Genomic DNA, 19768 nt, shown 5'->3' on the forward strand with positions numbered 1-19768 from the left:
ACGTCAACGTTGGCGCCGACTTCAGGAGCAGGTTGGCAGTTTGCTTTGCTGAGTCTCCCCCTGAAGGAGGGCAGTGTACCAGCAGTAGTAACGGTGATACATGTTGTGGTGTTTTTGTTTTTCTCCAGCTTTATATTTATCAGGCAGGGAGTTATTATTATTCACATTACAACAGCTACTTTTTGTATTACAAGTTTTGTTTATCAAACCTCTAATTAAATATACTGTATTATATTATATTATATTATATTATATTATATTATATTATATTATATTATATTATTATTATCCGCTAGAGGCCGCTGATGCTCTTCTCCACTTTGGGACTTTGTTTATGCAGTACGAGTGACGTTGTCATTGCTTATTGGCTGGTGAGGTTTTTGGGTCACGCCTTCTTTCGCCGCTTTCTCCTTTCCTATTGGCTGTCGGAGACGTTGCGCGTCCGTGCGTCAAACTGAAAAAAAGTAAGATTGGTTTCACATGCAAACTGTCAAGAGGAGAGGCAGCGAGCGGATGCCAGCGATGCAGACCCTCCAGCGGCGCTGTGAGTCCGTGATTTAGCCTTAATGTTGATCACTTGTTGCCGAAATATCATCGACACGCTTCCAGCATTACGCTTTATCATTAGTAATCGCACGGACGCTTGGTATTAGCCTCAAATGCTGACAAAATGGCACTGGAAGGCTTGTTTACATAGCCGAACCAACCGGAGGGCTAGCTAGCTGAATGCTAACGCTAGCTAGCAGTGGCTAAATTCCTTTTGCTCTACTAAAATTTAGTTTACGCCAATTTCTCCGCCAAATACCGTTCGTGTGGCAGTCTAGATGTTGGATTTACAAGCTGATATCACCGCTGAATAATGTTATTTTTATTGCCGCCTTAAAAAAAATACCTACGTGTTCCATTTGTTATATAATTACACGAAACGTTAGATGAACTTGATAATTGATGTTAACAGCAACGACAGCCATCGATCCTCGGTGTTGGCCAACATCAGCCCGTGGGTTACTGTATGGTTATTTTTAGAGCAGTGTAACGTCCCCTTTTGTGCCCTGAACTATTACAGTAGAACCTGTCAGACCACATCAGGTGCAGCCATAACTTCAGGGTTTTTTCTCTCTCTCTCAGGTCAGATTGTTTTTCTGCACATCTGCACACAGTGAGGTTTAGTTTAACTCAGTCGTGCAAGGAAATGCTCACATGCACTGCTGTCGTGGTAAACATGTCCATTCAGGACAGGAATTTAGAAACACTGAGGCCATTAGTCCTCCTCCTCCTTCTTCTCCTTCTTCTTCTTCTTCTTCTTCTTCTTCTTCTTCTTCTTCTTCTTCTCTCTGCTGCAGAACATTTTGAATTCATGCAAAATTCATGCTTAATTTTTTTACTCCAATAGAGCTGAAAGTTCAAGCTTCTCAGTTGGGAGGATTTCGTGCTTCTCTTTGCCTAATTTGACAGTAAACATTTTATTCTGGAGGGGTTTGGACTGTTGGTTGGGCAAAAAAAAAGCCATTTGAAGATATAACATGGGCTTAAAGAAATTGTAATGGATGTTTTTCACTTGTTTTTCTTTTATATAGAGGATAATCAGCTGATTAATGTATAAGAAGATCATCTGAAGTTGAATTCTTAGTTATAGCCTTAAGTACAGCGCAATGAGTGAAGCCCTGATGGTGAAGTTTCTTCCTCAAAATAGTCAAATGCAAAGACTCCGAGTCCAGAAATGGTTGATGTCAGCCTTTAAGAAGAAGAAAGCAGGGTATAAACATCACTGCGGCTCATTACGTGGCTATTTGAAATCAAGACCTGGCAATAAATCACCGCCCACGCGCTCACGTCAGTCTGCGAGTCTGTTTAGGTGGCAACGTGGCCATCCTAACTGCCAGGTAAAAGATATTTGAAACTTTGGCTCCTCCATGTAAACAAGTCTGTGAGGCCTGTGGATGATGTGAGAAGTTGTTTTGCTGAAACAAGTTCTGGCGCAGATTCAGGATCCACTGTCCCAGAGGTTAAATCCTGGCTGAGCGCTCCGCAGGAGGCGCCTGAGGTGTCCTGACTGATCGGGTTCAAGGTGGGGCGGAGGTGGGGGTCTAGTGAGGAGAGAGAGAAGCAGAAATGGTGGAAAAGGGCACGTTTATGAATGAGTGGTGATTACAGAGGAAGGGTCACGTGTTTGAGATGAAGTGGGAGGTCAAAGGGAAGAGAAGAAGTTGGATTAGAGCCTTAGACCTTCAGTAAACGTACAATTTTATGGAGTTGGTAGTCAGGCGTTGTGCAATTTTGTCTTTAAAGAAAAAAAAAAAAACTACCATGCATCTCCAGCATATATGACTGTAGAGCTGCAATGATTGATTTATTGACAGAAAGGGAATCTTCAACTATTGTGACTATTTTCTGTCTTTGTAAATGTTGTATATTTTAGTTTTCTACTATTGGTTGGACATAAAAAGACATTTTAGGGCATCACTTTATCTTTTTTGGTGCTAATTTCTGACATTTTATTGACTGAAAAATGGGTAATTTAGGAATCACCACCTCAAATCTGGGCACTAACACTGTACTGCACTAATGTTTACATTTACGCCTATTTGTCATTATATTGTGAGATCTTTGCACCATTATCTGTCACTGTATTGGTAACTTTTTGCACTGCTATTATGTACATTTGCACACACACTTTTTTATAGTTTTTTGTAGGCCGATGTCTGCTAGTGCTGTGTAGCTTCGTGTCCTGTTTTATGTAGTACCACGGTCCTGGAGAAACCTTTTTTCATCTCACTGTGCATGAACAGTACGTGGTTGAAGTGCCAATAGAACCAGCCCAGGGGTCTATCAGCAGATTAATCAGTAATTAAAACCTGTTTGGCTTTTTTGTTCTCAGATCACTTGAACAATTACATTCTTGACCCCCCAGTCTCTTAACTTTATTAAAACCCCAAATACATTTTGACTAAGGTTAAAACAAGTTATGTTTTTCTAAGCCCTTTAAAGGTTAATGTAATGAGGACGGGGGGGTACAGGGTTTTCATCCCACTGAAGCCGTGTGTAGCATGAAACTGTAGAGTTTAAACTTAACCCACGTCCCCTAAACCCCCCCGTGGTCCAATAAAAAAATACAGAGAACATGACCTCAGTGTCCCCAGTGGGAGCTGCAGCCCTGCTCGTAGCCTCAGCAAGCAGGTGTAATAGAAGAGATTAACTGTTACGCTCAAGATCTGAAACACTAATCCACTTACGCACGGAAAGAGTTTATTTTAAATCAACTCGTTGCCAAAATGGGCGTAAGAATGAATTTCTGTAAGTGCGCACCAGGCTGCAGTTTCACATTTATAATGCAGTAATGAAACTCTGTTTTCTTACTTCCATTGCTTTAAAGTATCACACCTTAATGTTGGTTACAGCTGAAAGATAACGTCCTCACAAAGACATTTATGAAATACAACTGTTACTGTCTACTGCACATCTTCTTCCCTATTTGTAATGATACTTTCCCAAGAACATTGGGTAGAAAGGGAGGAGTAGGCCTGCAGCCACACAACTGATGTTTTAATGTTTGCAATTTTCTGTTATTATCGATTAACCTCCAGATTGTTTGCTTGATTAAACTTCTAGAACAAAAACTAGAGAGACAGTCCCAGGTTGACGTGTTTAAAGTGCTTGTTTTGTCTTACCAACCGTCCAAAATCTAATTTACTGTCCTATGAAACAAATAAAGCCAGAAAATAGTGAAAATGTTGTACACACCCTTTACTAATACTTGTGAATCAGAGTAGATTAGCAGAGTGCTGTGTCTTTTATGCCACGAGGATCTCCAACTAAATAAGCACATTCTGCAGAGGGAACTCGGCCTGTTGGCAGTTTTATTTGTGTTCCCTCAGTCTGAGATCCCTAAGGCTTCGGACAGTAATGGGTTTGTTTGTTATCTCATTTGGACCCCCTCGAGGCAGCTTCGGCTAATAACAGTATTTTCCCCCTGCAAACAGTGGGTCCTGACCCCTTGAGTGACTGTGCCTGATGGTGAAGCCGTGTGCTGTTCAGACGGGTGTCTCGTAGCGTGCCAGAGAGTAATGAGCGGCTGCGGTTCGTGTACAGTATGACATGCGGTCGGCTGCCTGTCCCGTCTCCGTGCCTGGCTAATGTTTAGCGGTGACGGATATGCAGATCCGAGCCGAGGTCCCTGCTGTTTTGCAGCACCAGAGTGCAGCGTCTGGGTTAAATATGTAACAGTAGAGTAAGTGCTGGAGGTAATTATTGCTCAAGCTCACAACCATTTCTGCTTAAAGTGATGGTTTATTGGCTTCGATGTCTTCTGCATAATGACAACAACATGAAGGATGAAACAGTTTTATTGATGCAGATTCAATTATTATATGAAGCGCCATATTACAGTATAAGTATATATAAGTATTCTTCTGATACTTACTGTTTTATTAAAGGGCAATAGTTTTATTAAAGAGCAATAATAAATGTGATAAAGACAAAATAAAACAGGTCTGTAAAAATGAAAAGTGAACATTTTTATTGTTTAAGTTACATGCAATAATATTTTCTGTCAAAACTGAACACATTTAGTGCAATGAAGCGCCATATTACAGTCTGGGTATTAAAGAAATACCCTTGATGCCTTTTAGTTAACCAAAGTTGTACAAACAACCTAAAACGAAGGCGTAAAGTATAATAATAGTATTAATAATAATAGACTTTGGACACTTTTCTCTATTTGGGAGTCTGCAGCATCACATCACGTCCTCCTCGTGTCACATGTCCACTAAGTAAGCGCTTTGTGTGACAGTGATAATCGTCACAGTGTTTATAGTTTTGTGGATTAAACAGCACGTCACTGACTTCTCACTGACACTGAACACAAACTGGATAAATTGTACATAGTCAGAAGAAAACAGGGTGACATTTGTCCATAGTTGGCAATAATTCGTCATAGTTTTTCCAAACTTTAAACAGTGAAAGATGATGACTGGTGTTTGCAGAACATCCTGTTTCACTGAGGGGTTTCTGTTCACAGAAGGTTTATCTGCTAAGCACGATATATATTCTTTTGGTTTGTGTAGCGCCCTTGTTGACCAGTTTGGTAAAACACACTTTGCTGAGGGGCGTCGTAAATTATTACTGAAGAAAAGGTGCATAACTAATGTGTTGTTTCTGTTGTAGGACTGTCAGTCTTGCTTACAAATGGAGGGAAGGACGGTCACCAGATAATTGGAGCTGCAGCCTCCAAGTGGCCGAAGACTCTTGAGAAACCCAAGGCCGACACATGAGATGTGAATTTGCGGAGCGAAGAATGAACTGACCATCACTTCTCTCACAGCTTCTTATCTTTGACCGCTCCCTCGTTCAGTCTCATTCCGCCCCTCTGCCTCTCACACGCCTTCGTCTGCCGGCCTGCCGTCCAGCCCAGGCGGAGTGGACCCGTCCCTCTCCCCAGGCCTCGCGCCCTCCCATCGGCGGCCCGCTCTGGCGGTGTGTTGGTGTACGATGGCGCGGTGGGATGCTGAGGGCTGCCGCGTGGGACTGTGATGTCAGAGCCCAACAGCCCGGGCGAGAGCCGGCGTGGCGCTCCCAGATTCTTCGTGGGCTGCGAGGACGATGAGAGCGAGGTCCTGGATGACAGCATGAGGACAGACATGGAGCTTTATGAGGACGACGAAGACACAGACTCGGTGGGAGAATTATGTCATTACATAACCTAAAGTCTATAATCCATTCCTCCACTAAGCAAGTAAGCAAAACAAGTAAGCTAAGTAATTGATGTTAGCTCAGAGAAATCTGGAAGAATATATCAAAAGCATCGTCATCAGTGAATCAACGCACATCAGTCGTAAGGCGCAGGCTTAGTTAGCATTCCCAGCTATGATGGAGATCCTCAGTTTATGGTTGAAAGTATCTAATAAAAAAACTCCAAACAAAACCAGAGATGCTTCAAACACATTCAACTTTCATCAACATCAACACATTCAACTTCCAGTGCAGCCATACGAGCACAGTTATTCACAAACACATGCAGTAATCATCCGTAAGCCTGTGAGAACAGGAAGGCTTTGAGTTTCTTTTTTTGATGTGGACACAGTTGTGATGGACCGCAGGTCATCAGGCAGCGTGTTCCAGAGAGCAGGACCACAGTAAGTGAAGGACGGTCCTGGATCTAATCCTGGACACAGCTAGAGAACCTCCGCCTGATGACCTGAGGGGCCTGATCGAGAGATAAATCAGAAATGTACTGAGGAGCCAAACCATTAAGTGCTTTATAGACTATTAGCAGGATTTTTTTAAGGTGTTTCTCTACTGTACTGGGAGCCAGTGATTTTTATACATGAAATACAGCACACAAATCAAGTGCTTTACATGAAACTGACATAAAAACTAATTAAAAACAAAATTGAATGCATGATTTAGAATGGAAGATTATAAAATAACATTTAAAGAAGGTCAGTTGTGCATTTCCCAGACACACTGAGGTTTTCTCCAAACATCTCAACAGATTAGATTAATGTCTGTGGCGCTTCTGGGACCAGATCATCTCACTACTGCCACGTGTTGCATTTAGACATTCAGTTCGTTCACGTTCACTAATCTACGACACTGCAGTGGGTGCACAGAGCGTAGTAACAGGACGGACACGTATTCAGAGCACAGGCTTCTCCGTGCGGCACAAAACTGTCTGACTTTTACAAACGACAGCAGTGAAATCCTTGTAATCGTCTGTCCTTTCATCCCACTTCTCCGCTCTCACAGACAGATTTTCTGGTCTTTATCATGCACGTACACACACGTAAAAAGACTGTTAGAACCCTGATGATGTGTGTACACGACATCGGCCTTCTTCAGGAGGATCCCAAATGAGGTGTCTCTAATCCCCTCCCCAGATTATGGATGACAGGTTTAAGACATCAGTTTACTGGTAAAGGCAGATTGTAACATTCCCAGAAATCAATGTCAGCCTGACTGTTCGTGAGGACGTGTGGCCTGTAGTCACATGTTAGCATCAACGCTGGTTGCTTTGGCTAATTAATCAGCAGGATAGTAGCTAGCAGACTAGACTCTAGGGCTGATGGGTAAATTGGATTTCCGCATGATAGAAGAGGAGACACGACAGCGGTCTACTCTCACGTAGCCACAGTTCTTCAGTATGAGGTTTATGGGATATTTACGGGACAAAGCTGCTATTGTCTCTCTTTCAGCTTCCTCAGACAGATCAGTGAAATGTTGCCCCCCCCCTCTCTCCCTTTTGTTCAGCCCCCGGAGCAACAGATCGTGGTTGGGATCTGCTGCATGATGAAGAAGTCCAAGTCCAAGCCAATGACCCAGATCCTGGAGAGGCTGTGCAGGTTCGAGTACATCACCGTGGTCATCTTCCCAGAGGACGTCATCCTCAACGAGCCCGTGGACAAATGGCCTCTGTGTGACTGCCTCATCTCCTTCCACTCCAAGGGTACGACACACACACACACACACACACACACACACACACACACACACACACACACACACACACACACACACTGTTTTATTACAGCCATAACTCTGAACTAGTTTTCCCCCTGTTGTTAACGTCATATTATCTGTGAGCTTTACTTATTGAGTCATTTCTCTGCATGGAAACCAGGATTCCCTCTGGATAAGGCAGTGAGCTATGCCAAACTGAGAAACCCTCTGCTCATCAATGACCTGAACATGCAGTACTACATACAGGACAGGTACTCCAGCACACCCAGCTTCATATTCCCAGTACAGGTTGAAACAGTGCATTCAAACCATAGTTTATGTGGGTATTTATTAGTTATTTGATTCATTTGTCAACAGGAGAGAGGTGTATCGCATCCTGCAGGAGGAAGGGATTGATCTGCCACGTTATGCTGTGCTGAACCGTGACCCAGATAAACCAGACGGTCAGTTCGCTCGCTCACTAGTAGTGTTTGGTGACTTATTTATTCGTGTTAACATCAAATAGGAAAACCAGTTTAAGTCTTAAAGCTCTTTTCATTCCACCTAGGAGAAAGAGCCCCCCTCTCTGTGCAGCATCCTGAGGCCATTAATTCAAGACTGCGTTGGTTTTATTTCAGCTTGTGTGTAAATATAGAATCAAATGTGAAGCAGGCGCACGTGTAGCATGCTTAAGTGCTGTGATACGGTTTGTCTGCCATTCGGATCCTGTTCTTGCGCGGTGACGTGGAGACGGTCCCTGAGCCGTCAGATGGTTTATGTCTCTGCCTTCCTTGACAGTAATGGCTGTTTTTGTAACGACCTGCAAATGTCACATGGCTGAGAGCACGGAGCTGCCTCACAGGGCACCAGAGTAAACACTCCTCAGGGGGCAAGTGTCATCTGTGTTTATTATAGGGGGTAATGAAAGGGCTCCTCCTGTGTGTGTGTGTGTGTGTGTGTGTGTGTCTCAGAGTGCAACCTGGTGGAAGGAGAGGACCATGTGGAGGTGAATGGAGAGATATTCCAGAAGCCTTTTGTTGAGAAGCCTGTCTGCGCTGAGGACCACAATGTCTACATCTACTACCCCACGTCTGCCGGTGGTGGCAGCCAGCGACTCTTCAGAAAGGTCTTTTGTTTTTGTCTGTCAATCCGTCATTACTTTACTTGAAAGTTTGCTGACAACTAATAACAAAAGTCACCAAAATGATGGTCTGCAGCCTCCTAAAACTGTCCTGTCAACACCAGCGTACTGTTGCTCTAATGTCTACTCTAAACAGTTATTACACTAATAATTGGTTGTCACTGTCAGTTCTTCTTGCACAGTGTTGATTTTCTTTTCACACTAATTTAAGGTTTTGACTTGAGACTCCTATGGAAGCCCGTTTCCGCCAGTGAAAAAAAAAAAAGATGAGATAAAAAGTCATAATTACGAGAAAGGAAATGCGCATGCGCTTCAGTTGTACCGACAGAGAAAGGGGTCCATGAACGCCTCGCTTGTCCAGCTACAGCAATGACGCTATCCTGTGGTTGAAAGGTCGCTATTACAAGTGACTTCATGACTGCAGGATATAGCTTTGAAATATTAAATTAGTTAATTGTTGCAGGGAGCCAAACAAGTTGCGAGAATTTCTTTAATGTGGCTCTGAAATGATCTTCTAATGTCTAACTCTGTGGTCTTCGTCACAGTGCGTCTTATTCTTTCTACGCCAAAGGTTCTTCTTGCTTAAACTCCTTTCTAGTGTGTGTTTGCTCAGTATAATCCCCTGCAAATCAGAGAGTAAATGAAGTATTTCATCCGTTGTAAAGCCCCGTTTAAAGTAGTCCTCAATGTACCGGCATTTCTGTGTCAAACTATACAGGATTCATACAAAGAACTGCTGCTCTGTCGGTACAACTGAAGCGCATACGCATTTCCTTTCTCGTAATTTCGACTTTTTATCTCGTAATTTCGACTTTTTATCTCGTAATTTCGACTTTTCATCTCGTAATTTCGACTTTTTATCTCGTAATTATGACTTTTTATCATCTTTTTTTTTTTTTCACTGGCGGAAACGGCCTTCCATTGACTCCTCTCCTCGTCCAAGTGCACCAAGTGAAGTAACAGTTTTCATGTTACATGTGGAAGAGTGTTGCAGGTCCAGAGTTGGTCCTGACATTTTCAATGTTCGCCTTCCTTTTATCTTTTTAGTAATAAAGGCGACTGTAAACCGACTGGGCAGACTAGAACACACCATGCATAAACTTGCGCCCCTTAATAGCCTCTCTGGTAATGATACATGAGTCTAGTGCTCTGCCAGGGAAAGAGCATTATCATAAATCACACACACTGTAGTCAAACACGGAGCTGCAGCCTTTAAACCCACAGTGTGATGGATGTGAAGCCCAGTTCAGTTCCAAAGATTTGCGACGAGACGAGTTGAAGCTTGCAGCTACGTTCACATTTGCCACTCTGCTGCGTTCTGAAACCTGCCAGTTTACAGCGCAGCGACTAAACCAGGCGGTGTTTCGTCTCCACAGCGATGACTTTCTGTACTTCTATTCTCCGCACCAACTTTTTTGTATCCCGATATAATTTGTAGCGTATCAAAATATGAATGAGCTTTCTAGCATGAAGGATGAATCTGTGCAGTATGGCAAAGGGCAGTATGGCAAATGTGTGTACATTTTGAGTCTTAAGTGTCCTTTTAGGTGTCAGGACGGCAGTTCTGTCATAGAGATGCGGCTGTTCCTCTAACAAATTGATGAGATGATCCTCTCTTTGAAGGGCTGAGTTGCAGGCGATGCCGTCAGCCGGCTTGAGTCAGTCCGAGATGTCCAGTTTACACCGCTGCATCGTTCTAAAATGGTTTTGTCCTGTCGTGAATCTTTGAACTCTGAACTGGGCTTCACAGAGACGACTGCAGTCATTTTCACTCACTGTGTGGTTTGTGTAGATCGGGAGCCGGAGCAGTGTGTACTCACCGGAGAGCAGCGTGAGGAAGACGGGCTCCTACATCTACGAAGAGTTCATGCCGACAGATGGCACCGATGTTAAGGTAGAGTATGGACTGAGGGTTGATTATCAGTAAAGGGAAAATACTGAGTGACTCAATTCTGAGATGGAATATGAGCAGATTTGGACATTTAGCAGATATGTGGAGTTGCATTTTCCCCATCAGATCGGCAAGAAACTCAGCAAAAATGTATAATTACAGTGTTTGAACCCGAAAACAAAATTCATTTTGAATTCTAGATGAAGTTTGAATGAATTCAGCATCTATGGCGACATGTTTTCTTCTCAACTGCTCCTACAAAGCATTTTGAAAACACAACTGGGCTGATTTGTATCTCTGACTGGTCCCTCTGTGATAACGGCGCCTGAGGCTCAGAGTCAGATCAGATACTATACTCAGATCAGTATTCAGAGTCAGACTTTTGGGAGAAAAACATGACTCCCCAGAAACAAAGACTACATAAACCTCCAGGTTTGTAAATTTATTCTGGAGAAAAAGAAAGTAACACTCTGGTTATCGTTTAGAGACATTGCCTCTAGTTTTTTTTTTTTCTTTGGGACAAGAATGATTTTAGTCAGTGCAGCCTACAGAAGGAACCTTCAGACTGAGAGTGATTCAGAGGGTGTCTGTGGGTGTGTCATGTGATCTCAGGTGTACACTGTGGGGCCAGACTACGCTCATGCTGAGGCCCGGAAGTCCCCTGCTCTGGACGGGAAGGTGGAGAGAGACAGCGAGGGGAAGGAGGTCCGCTACCCCGTCATGCTCTCAGCTATGGAGAAACTGGTGGCTCGTAAGGTCTGCCTAGCGTTCAAGGTAAGCACAGGCACTGACCTGATGCATGATAAACTGTACTTATACCACAGCCTGTAAAAGTGCTTCACATGGAAAAACACCATCAATAACACGAGTATTAAAAACAGAGGAGATAACTAGCAAATGCACCATAAAGTCTAGTTTGTCCCAGTTTTCCTTTATTGTCTAGTTGCATTGCTGACACTGTTCCACCCCCCCTCTTCTCTCTGCAGCAAACTGTATGTGGTTTCGATCTTCTCCGAGCCAACGGACACTCCTACGTGTGCGACGTTAACGGCTTCAGCTTCGTGAAGAACTCGATGAAGTACTACGACGACTGTGCCAAGATCCTCGGGTACCACGTTCACTTGTGTCGATCGCCGTCCGCTGGCAGATCATTCGTTCAGATGTGTTGACTGAATTTGTGCCTCCTCGTGGCTCTTTAGGAACATCGTGATGCGCGAGCTGGCTCCTCAGTTTCAGATTCCCTGGTCCATCCCTACTGAGGCGGAGGACATCCCCATTGTTCCCACTACGTCAGGGACCATGTGAGTGGTGACAGTAGTCAAACCAGTTTAGATTTAAACACACAGTACAGTTAAGGAGTGACTCCTTAATTATCATCATGCACATTATTATAATTTACCTCAGTGAACTCATCAGCTGGTTGTGGACAGTCACAGTCTAGAAATGAAGTGAGGAGAAGCAATGTACATGATGGACTTGCACTCTTGCAGTCAAGCAGGCACAGTTACATACAGCTCACAGGCTGAACTGCCTGCAGCCTGTAATCTGTTTGTACCTGCTGACATCTTCTAAAGCTCGGTGCTTCCCAGGATAACTGCTGTACACAGTCTCCAGGAGCTTGAGCCTGAAATTAGAATTTAAAAAAAAGAAGAAGAAATTCACTAAAACTGAATCCTTCTGACATATTTAGCTGCTTTATTGCAACTAAGAGTGTATGATGATGGAAGAACGGTCCATTAATGGGATGTTACTGTTGTTAACTTGCTCTCGCTCTCATCAGGATGGAGCTACGCTGCGTCATCGCTGTCATCCGACATGGAGACAGGACGCCCAAACAGAAGATGAAGATGGAAGTTCGAAACCCCATGTAGGTCCTCTGTCGCTGCCTTCCTTCTCACTGCGAAGACCGATTTAAGACTTCAGACTGATTTGAAGTTTGTCTTTGCTTCATCCAGGTTCTTTGATCTATTTGAAAAATATGGTGGATACAAAACTGGGAAATTAAAGCTGAAGAAGCCAAAACAACTGCAGGTAACAATAAGTCAAATCCATGTTAACTCGCACATCTTCCAGGCTGTGCTGCAAGAGCTCTGACAGCTTATTACTCTGAACCTCAACAGGAGGTGCTGGACATCACACGGCAGCTGTTAGCAGAACTGGGACAGCACAACGACTGCGAGATAGAAGAGAAGAAGTCCAAACTGGAGCAACTGAAGACTGTTCTGGAAATGTGAGTGACGTGAAAACGGGGTCACTTTATTAACCGCTAGTCCCAGATCTCATTTCTAGGTCACTTCAGTTTTAATGATAGGCTGCAAAAGTGATTTACTGACTTTTAATCCACTGTGGTTGTTGAGCCAAGCTTGAACCTGTGGAACAAACCCAGTGCTTACTTTAGCATACTTTAGATTAATACCGTGATAACATCTTTGTGAAGTCCAACCGCCCGTTCATTTTGGACAGTTTCCTAAGTTTGTCTTTGGCTTCCTCCCATGCTTATGACAAATGTGTTTTTAAAAGGTCAGCATCTGTCAGACACAACTCTGACAGCTGCATTTGCTTTAGAGGCTGTTTACAGGACATACACTGCAGCCATAACAGCCACAGCACATCAATTGTCGCTCTCCTTTTATCTGCCCAGACGCTGTAATAGCGCAACACAGTATGTTTTGTGCACAACTTCAGTCGAAAACACACCGGCCTAAAAATCTTCTCTGATTGTTGTTTTTTTGGGAGTAGTAGCTGCATAAAGAAACTGCATACCCTGGCCTCGTTTCTACATTAGTCAACACCACACTGTTGGTAGTCATCACTACTGTCACATCAATAATGGCAAACCCCCATATCAGAGGTAGATGAAAGCAGACAACCATGTTTATCCGTAAATAGCTTTAGCTTTTAATGATTCCAGATTTGTTTTATTTTCTCGTACAATAAAAGGTACGGCCACTTCTCGGGGATCAACAGAAAAGTGCAACTAACTTACCTGCCCCATGGGCAGCCCAAAACCTCAAGTGAGGAAGAAGGTACCAATTTTTTTTCGTCTCCTTCTCAAAATAATATGTTGCTAAGCACTAGCTGGCCAAAATACTGAAGTGAGTGTTAACTGCGCTTGTCTGGATTCTGTTTTCAGACACGCGTAAGGAAGGTCCGTCTCTGCTGCTGGTGCTGAAGTGGGGAGGAGAGCTGACTCCTGCTGGCAGAGTGCAGGCTGAGGAGCTGGGAAGGGCCTTCCGCTGTATGTACCCCGGAGGACAAGGTGAGACTGCTCTAAAGATAAATGAATAAATACATCCTTCACTTAAACATACCGACGTAGCATCATGAAGTGCCCAGCTGGTAGTGGGAAAACAAACTTCAGGTATCAAATAAGTGTTTGAACAGTTAAGTTAAAGCATATTCAGAATGGTCTTCAGCACAGAAACGACCACATATACAAACCACCATGGCTGCCACAGTAAGAGGATGTGGCCTCATGTTGGAGAGGCTTTGAATTGCTTATTGTGCCAACACGCTGAGCAGCAACTGATCCGTATGAGGTCAGAAGGAGAGGCGGACTGAGGGAAATGAAGTGTGAGTCAAAAAGCCTTTTTTATTTGTGTGTTTCAGCTTCAATAAACAGTGAAAGAGCCACACAAACAAATATTGTATTCATGGTTTATTATTACATAGAGTCTATATAAACATGAAAGCATCAATGTAAGGTGTAAAATCTGTTGTTATTCTTGTCATAAAACAATTTTCTCATAAAATAATACATTTTAAATGCTCATCTCTGTTTCTGTCTGCCTCTCCGTCTCATCCTATTCTCTGCTGTTCTCATTACTCTCATACATATGTCTGATTTAACACAGTGAGCGCTCATATAATATAGATCAAAGAACCAAAGGAAATAAGAATCGAACCCTTGCCTCAAAGAACAGAGAGAGAAAGCTTAAGTGAATATATTTAAAAGTTAATAGGTGCGTTTATCCTCTTTAACACATAAAGATTGTTCTGACTCGGGGAACATGAGCTGTTAGGACAGAGATCTGAACACAGGAAACCCGGACCAGGAAAGTCACACTCCTCATTAAAGCGAGTGGAGCAGTCGCAGGATGTTTTATTCCAAGCTGCAGATGGGTCACAGAGTAGCAGCTGGGGGTGCAAAGACTCCAGCTAGCTCTCATTGTCAAAGTGTGAAGTCAGTGCCAACACGGTAGAGGTTAATAAAAGAAATGAGTCAGTTAATACCGAGGTGGTGACATGTTGCTACAAACTGAGCTTGTGACACACAAAAATGGCCTTTTGTCCACATAAATCTGCCAAACTTCTTTTTTTTTTTTTTTTTTCCCCAACAAGACTCACTACTTTTGTTGTTTTGGTTATTTGTTTGTAGGAGACTATGCTGGATTTCCAGGCTGTGGGTTACTGCGGTTACACAGCACCTACAGGCACGACCTGAAGATATATGCGTCTGATGAAGGCAGGGTGCAGATGACTGCTGCAGCTTTCGCAAAGGTATGCAGTATTCTAGTATTATATGTATATAAATATATATATAAGAGCTCCATACAAGATAGAAATGACTTTTCTTTCTGTGGCTCAGTGTCACTGTAGCTACAAACAAAAAGGATTCAACCAATGAAACCTTGAAACCTTAAACCTGTAAACCTTCTAAGCATCAGTAAGCTGATACCAGTTTCATGTACAGGAGGTCAGTCTTTCTGTTTTCACAAATGTCAGCAGCTTTGTGAGACTTGTCTTAATAGAACATGTTGTGCACTTAAAACAAGCTGGATGTGACCTCGATCTGGGCTGAATAAAAAGAAAACAGCTCCACCTGCAGAATCTCACGTGTCATTGACGGGGAAAAAATGAGAGAAAAGAGAAAAGCAGCTGTTCCAAGCTAGTCGAGTTTCCTTTTTTCAGAGCAGAACAGCTCCTTTACATGAGAAGTACAGCACATGCACAGCACAATCAGCTGCTGACATGTGATAACTGTGTGTTTAAGTATATTTACACAGTGTAGAAACTGTCTGTCAATGTCAACAAGGTCACAGCTCATGTTAGTTGGTGAGATATCAAAGCATTTGTCACACTCAATAAGAAATCTGTCACTTTGCATCATAGATGTCACTGGACTAAATCACAGATTAACACTTGGTTGTGTGTGAGCAGGGTTTGCTGGCTCTGGAGGGCGAGCTCACGCCCATCCTGGTGCAGATGGTGAAGAGCGCCAACATGAACGGGCTGCTGGACAACGACAGCGACTCTCTGAGCAGCTGCCAGCACCGCGTCAAGGCCCGACTCCACGAGATCCTGCAGAAGGACAGGGACTTCATCGAGGAGGACTTCGATAGGGTGATTAACTGTGCTGAAGTCTCTTAGCTGAACATCTCTCTGTTCTGTGGGGGCCTGAGGAGAGAAAATAATATTGAGAAATACAGTTGGAAATCTGGAGACTTGTGTGTACCATCTGTGCAGCCTGTGGTTTTTACACAAGAAGCACATGCTCCACATTTGAATGCACCTGGTTTATAAAAAAAAAAAAAAAAATCTGACTGCAGCATTCTGTGAGGTAAAATTTTATAAATGGAGTCTGGTGGTTTTGAAGAGAGCAATATATAACAGCGGTTTGTGGTTAAACCAAAAGGATCTTCCAGGTCTCTCTCTGTAGGGATCCTTTCCATGATGCTGTCACACACTTAGAATAACACTCTGAGCCTGTCAGTGGATCAAACAAGCACTTTTAGTGTGTGTGTGCTCTGACGGGCTAAAGGATTACATTGCAGCCATTGTAGCCCACTTCCTGCTGCTGGCTGAGACAATCTAGGGGACCGACTCCAAAGCTTTTGTGCCATCAATCATTTATAAGAAAAATGTATAAAATACATAAGAATTAGAGCCCAGGTTCAAAAATACTGCAGATAAGCTTTAAGAAGTGTATAAAATGTCACCTACAAGGAGCAAGGCGACTGGTTACTGGCTACTAGAAATTCTGCCTACAGCCATGCTATGTTTTGTGGGCAAATTCACTCACCTGCTACTTTATCAGGTAACAAGACAGTGTAATGAAGTGGCTGATGATTTTCTGCTGCTGTAACCCACCTGTTGCATATTCAGAAATGCTCAACTTCATACCTCTGTTATAACAAGTGTTTATTTGAATTCCTGTTGCCTTTATATGATCTCAACCAGTCTCCTCTGACCTGCCACCATTAAGACGTTTTCACCCAGAGAACTCCCTGTAAACCACGAGATGGTTGTGTGTGAAAATCCCAGTAGATGAGCATTTTCTGATCTACTCAAAACTGCCTGTCTGGTGCCGACAACCACGGCATGTTCAAAGTCACTTAAATCACCATTCTGATGCTCGGTTTGAGCATCAGCAGATCGTCTTGACCGTGTCTTCCTGCCTAAATGCGTTGAGTTGCTGCTCCGCGATTGGCTGGTTAGACATTTGTCTTAACAAGCAGCTGAACAGGTGTACCTAATAAAAGGGGCCAGTGAGTGTATTTCCCACAGTGTTCACTCGACTGAGAAGATGATGTGTAGAGACAAGGGCTGACCTTTTAACCCGGGTACCGAATTGTCTGAGAGCATATCTCCTTTGATCATGCAGAGGATTACTAAGCTGTCGTAATGAAAGCAGAAAGGATTGTATTTCTTGAGCTAACTGTTTGCAGATGAATTATGTGTCTTCATTTTGTTCTGTTAAATCAAACGACAAAGTCACACACAGATTTGTGTGGTCTAGCAGCCACGGGCTTCTCACGTCTTTGTAATGTGGAAGTGGTCAGCGTTCTGCGTTGTTGGTTTTTAATGTTAATCTTTGTGTGTGACAGCTGGCGCCGACCTGCAGTGCCTCCTTGGTGAATTCGATGAAGATCGTCCAGAACCCAGTGGCCACGTGTGACAGGGTCTACGCCCTCATTCAGAGCCTCACCTCCCAGATCCGCAAAAGGATGGAGGACCCCAAGTCGGCTGGTGAGTGAAGTCCTCTGTCGGCCTCAGAATGATCACAAGGTTTTATGTTTTTTCGGTCTCCGGCGCGCCACGTTTCAGATGACCTAAAATTAAAATGAAAAACACACATTCTCATTTACCGCTCCTGGTATTCAGCCATGAAGATACTTTGGTTTGGATGGTTTAAGATCTGAATTTTATTAATCCATGCAGTAAAGATCACAAATACAAAACCTGTCCCCAGACCTGCAGCTGTACCACAGTGAGACGCTGGAGCTGATGCTGCAGCGCTGGTCCAAACTGGAAAGAGACTTCCGCATGAAGAACGGCCGCTACGACATCAGTAAAATACCCGACATTTACGACTGCGTGAAGTACGACGTCATCCACAACGCCTCTCTGGGCCTCGAGGACACGCTGGAGCTGTTCAGACTGTCTCGAGCTTTGGCCGACATCGTCATCCCACAGGTGAGGAAGAGGAGGAGGAGGAAGGACTACAAAGAAACGTGTTGTTGAGCTTGTTGTGTTTGAGGAGAGCTTCAGGTTTTTCTTTTTCTCTTTTTGATGAGAAGTCAAGGTGAGCTGAGAAAACCAGAAGGCGATTTATTATGTTTGTATTGACTTTTTTTTCTATCAAAGCTACAAAGTCCTTCACATTTTAAAAGCAAAAAAGACCTGCTGCACATAAAAATGTTGTAACCACGTAAGTCTGTATTTACAGGCAACAGGTTTTTTAAGTGTTTTTTCTTTCTTTTTAAAATTGTTGCCAGTGTAACTGCATTTTCTTTCTCTAGCATCAATCGATTGATCAAGTCAGACGTCTTTGAGAGCAATGAATTGTTTTGATATACTGTTAATAAGAATACTTCAGCGATTGTGCTGCATTTTTAGCACATTTCTCTGTGTTCTTGCAGGAATATGGCATAAATCGAGTAGAGAAATTGGATATAGCATACGCCTACTGCCTCCCGCTGGTCAGAAAGATCCAACTTGACCTGCAGAGGACCCACGAGGACGAGTCCGTCAACAAACTGCACCCTCTGTGAGTCCCCAGAGTAAATTGAATTCAGAATGACACTGATTAGATGCTAAGACGCATGTAGTACAGCGGCATTTTGTTCGCAGGTACTCTCGTGGAGTGATGTCTCCTGGGCGCCATGTCAGGACACGATTGTATTTCACCAGCGAGAGTCACGTCCACTCCCTGCTCAGCATTTTCCGCTATGGAGGCTTGCTCGACGTAAGCAGTCAAACATCAGTCCTGCAGAGCGTTGAATGTTACTCAGATGGAGAAAAAGGTTGAAGCTGACTTGTGTTTTCTTGCCACAGGAGGAGAACGACCAGCAGTGGAAACGCGCCATGGATTACCTCAGTGCTGTCTCTGAACTCAACTACATGACTCAGATTGTCATCATGTTGTATGAGGACAACAATAAGGTTAGTAGTAGTCTCTTTATGCGTTTTTTTGTTATGTACTATCTGCCTGGCCTCCAATTTGATTAATCCTCACTCCACATGTTCCCTCTGAACCCATAATCTGAGATTTTGAAGCACCTGCTACATAACTTTAGCTTTACTGGGAACCAGACGAGTCTGTGAGCTCATGTTTCATTTGCTCTGGCAGATGCATCTGGTCCCCCTCCCATACAGACCTGGCCTGCATCAGGCCAATCACAATGGTTTAATGTGGGACAGGTTTGATAAGATTAGAGACACTGTTGAGGCATTTTTGGAAGCAACCAAGATGGCTGCTGTTGTGCTGTTGTGGAACGTTCTGTTGAATTAGAAGAAACAACTTCACTTAAGGCTTTTGTTGATAAGAAAGATGTGTCTGCTGCACTTAAGACTTTGGTTATGTTAGGTTATGTTTTGGTGATGTGCCGTTGCTCTGATTGTTGGAAATCATAAATGAACTGAACATAAACTCTCCTTTTATTAGTATTAAACCCTGATATGATTATGAAATGTGTCTCTCTGAGATTATTAAATACTGAAGGTACCAGAAACTGTGCTTCTGCCATTTCAGATAGTTTTTTATAGTTTCTTCTATGTTCTTCTCTGGCTGAAAGTCATATTTCGCCGTGTAAGATGTCAGAAAATACAAAATTTCAAAACACTGTGTCAAACATCTCCGTTGTTTCTCCTTAAGGACCTCACCTCAGAGGAACGCTTCCACGTGGAGCTTCACTTCAGCCCGGGCGTCAAAGGCGTTGAGGAGGAGGAGAACGCGCCAACCGGCTTCGGCTTTCGGCCTGCCTCTGCAGAGGTGGCACGACAGGTAGAATCACATCTGAGCACTGTCACTGCATCTTTACTTTACAGGCAGCAGCACCTTTATTCCTTCTCTTTTCCCC

The 19768-nt window shown here is 43.4% G+C and overlaps 1 protein-coding gene across 4 annotated transcripts in view; it reads left to right on the forward strand.

The window, feature by feature from the left end:
* Positions 1–503: 503 nt before the first annotated feature.
* The window catches only part of ppip5k1a (diphosphoinositol pentakisphosphate kinase 1a), a 32414-nt gene continuing 13149 nt past the window's right edge, over positions 504–19768 (forward strand). For all 4 annotated transcript variants that reach the window (XM_070833764.1, XM_070833686.1, XM_070833843.1 and 1 more), the window contains exons 1-23: positions 504–544; positions 5164–5672; positions 7246–7441; positions 7616–7706; positions 7813–7898; positions 8406–8560; positions 10368–10469; positions 11079–11240; positions 11453–11574; positions 11666–11767; positions 12247–12333; positions 12422–12497; positions 12587–12696; positions 13407–13492; positions 13600–13725; positions 14845–14966; positions 15627–15809; positions 17294–17435; positions 17659–17882; positions 18329–18456; positions 18540–18654; positions 18744–18851; positions 19564–19692. In XM_070833764.1, the coding sequence (XP_070689865.1) occupies positions 5529–5672; positions 7246–7441; positions 7616–7706; positions 7813–7898; positions 8406–8560; positions 10368–10469; positions 11079–11240; positions 11453–11574; positions 11666–11767; positions 12247–12333; positions 12422–12497; positions 12587–12696; positions 13407–13492; positions 13600–13725; positions 14845–14966; positions 15627–15809; positions 17294–17435; positions 17659–17882; positions 18329–18456; positions 18540–18654; positions 18744–18851; positions 19564–19692 (2796 nt within the window). In that variant the 5' untranslated portion in view covers positions 504–544; positions 5164–5528. The remainder of the gene's footprint in view (positions 545–5163; positions 5673–7245; positions 7442–7615; positions 7707–7812; positions 7899–8405; positions 8561–10367; positions 10470–11078; positions 11241–11452; positions 11575–11665; positions 11768–12246; positions 12334–12421; positions 12498–12586; positions 12697–13406; positions 13493–13599; positions 13726–14844; positions 14967–15626; positions 15810–17293; positions 17436–17658; positions 17883–18328; positions 18457–18539; positions 18655–18743; positions 18852–19563; positions 19693–19768) is intronic.

Source organism: Pempheris klunzingeri, chromosome 1, assembly GCF_042242105.1.
Source record: "Pempheris klunzingeri isolate RE-2024b chromosome 1, fPemKlu1.hap1, whole genome shotgun sequence".
In the NCBI taxonomy this organism is placed as follows: domain Eukaryota; kingdom Metazoa; phylum Chordata; class Actinopteri; order Acropomatiformes; family Pempheridae; genus Pempheris; species Pempheris klunzingeri.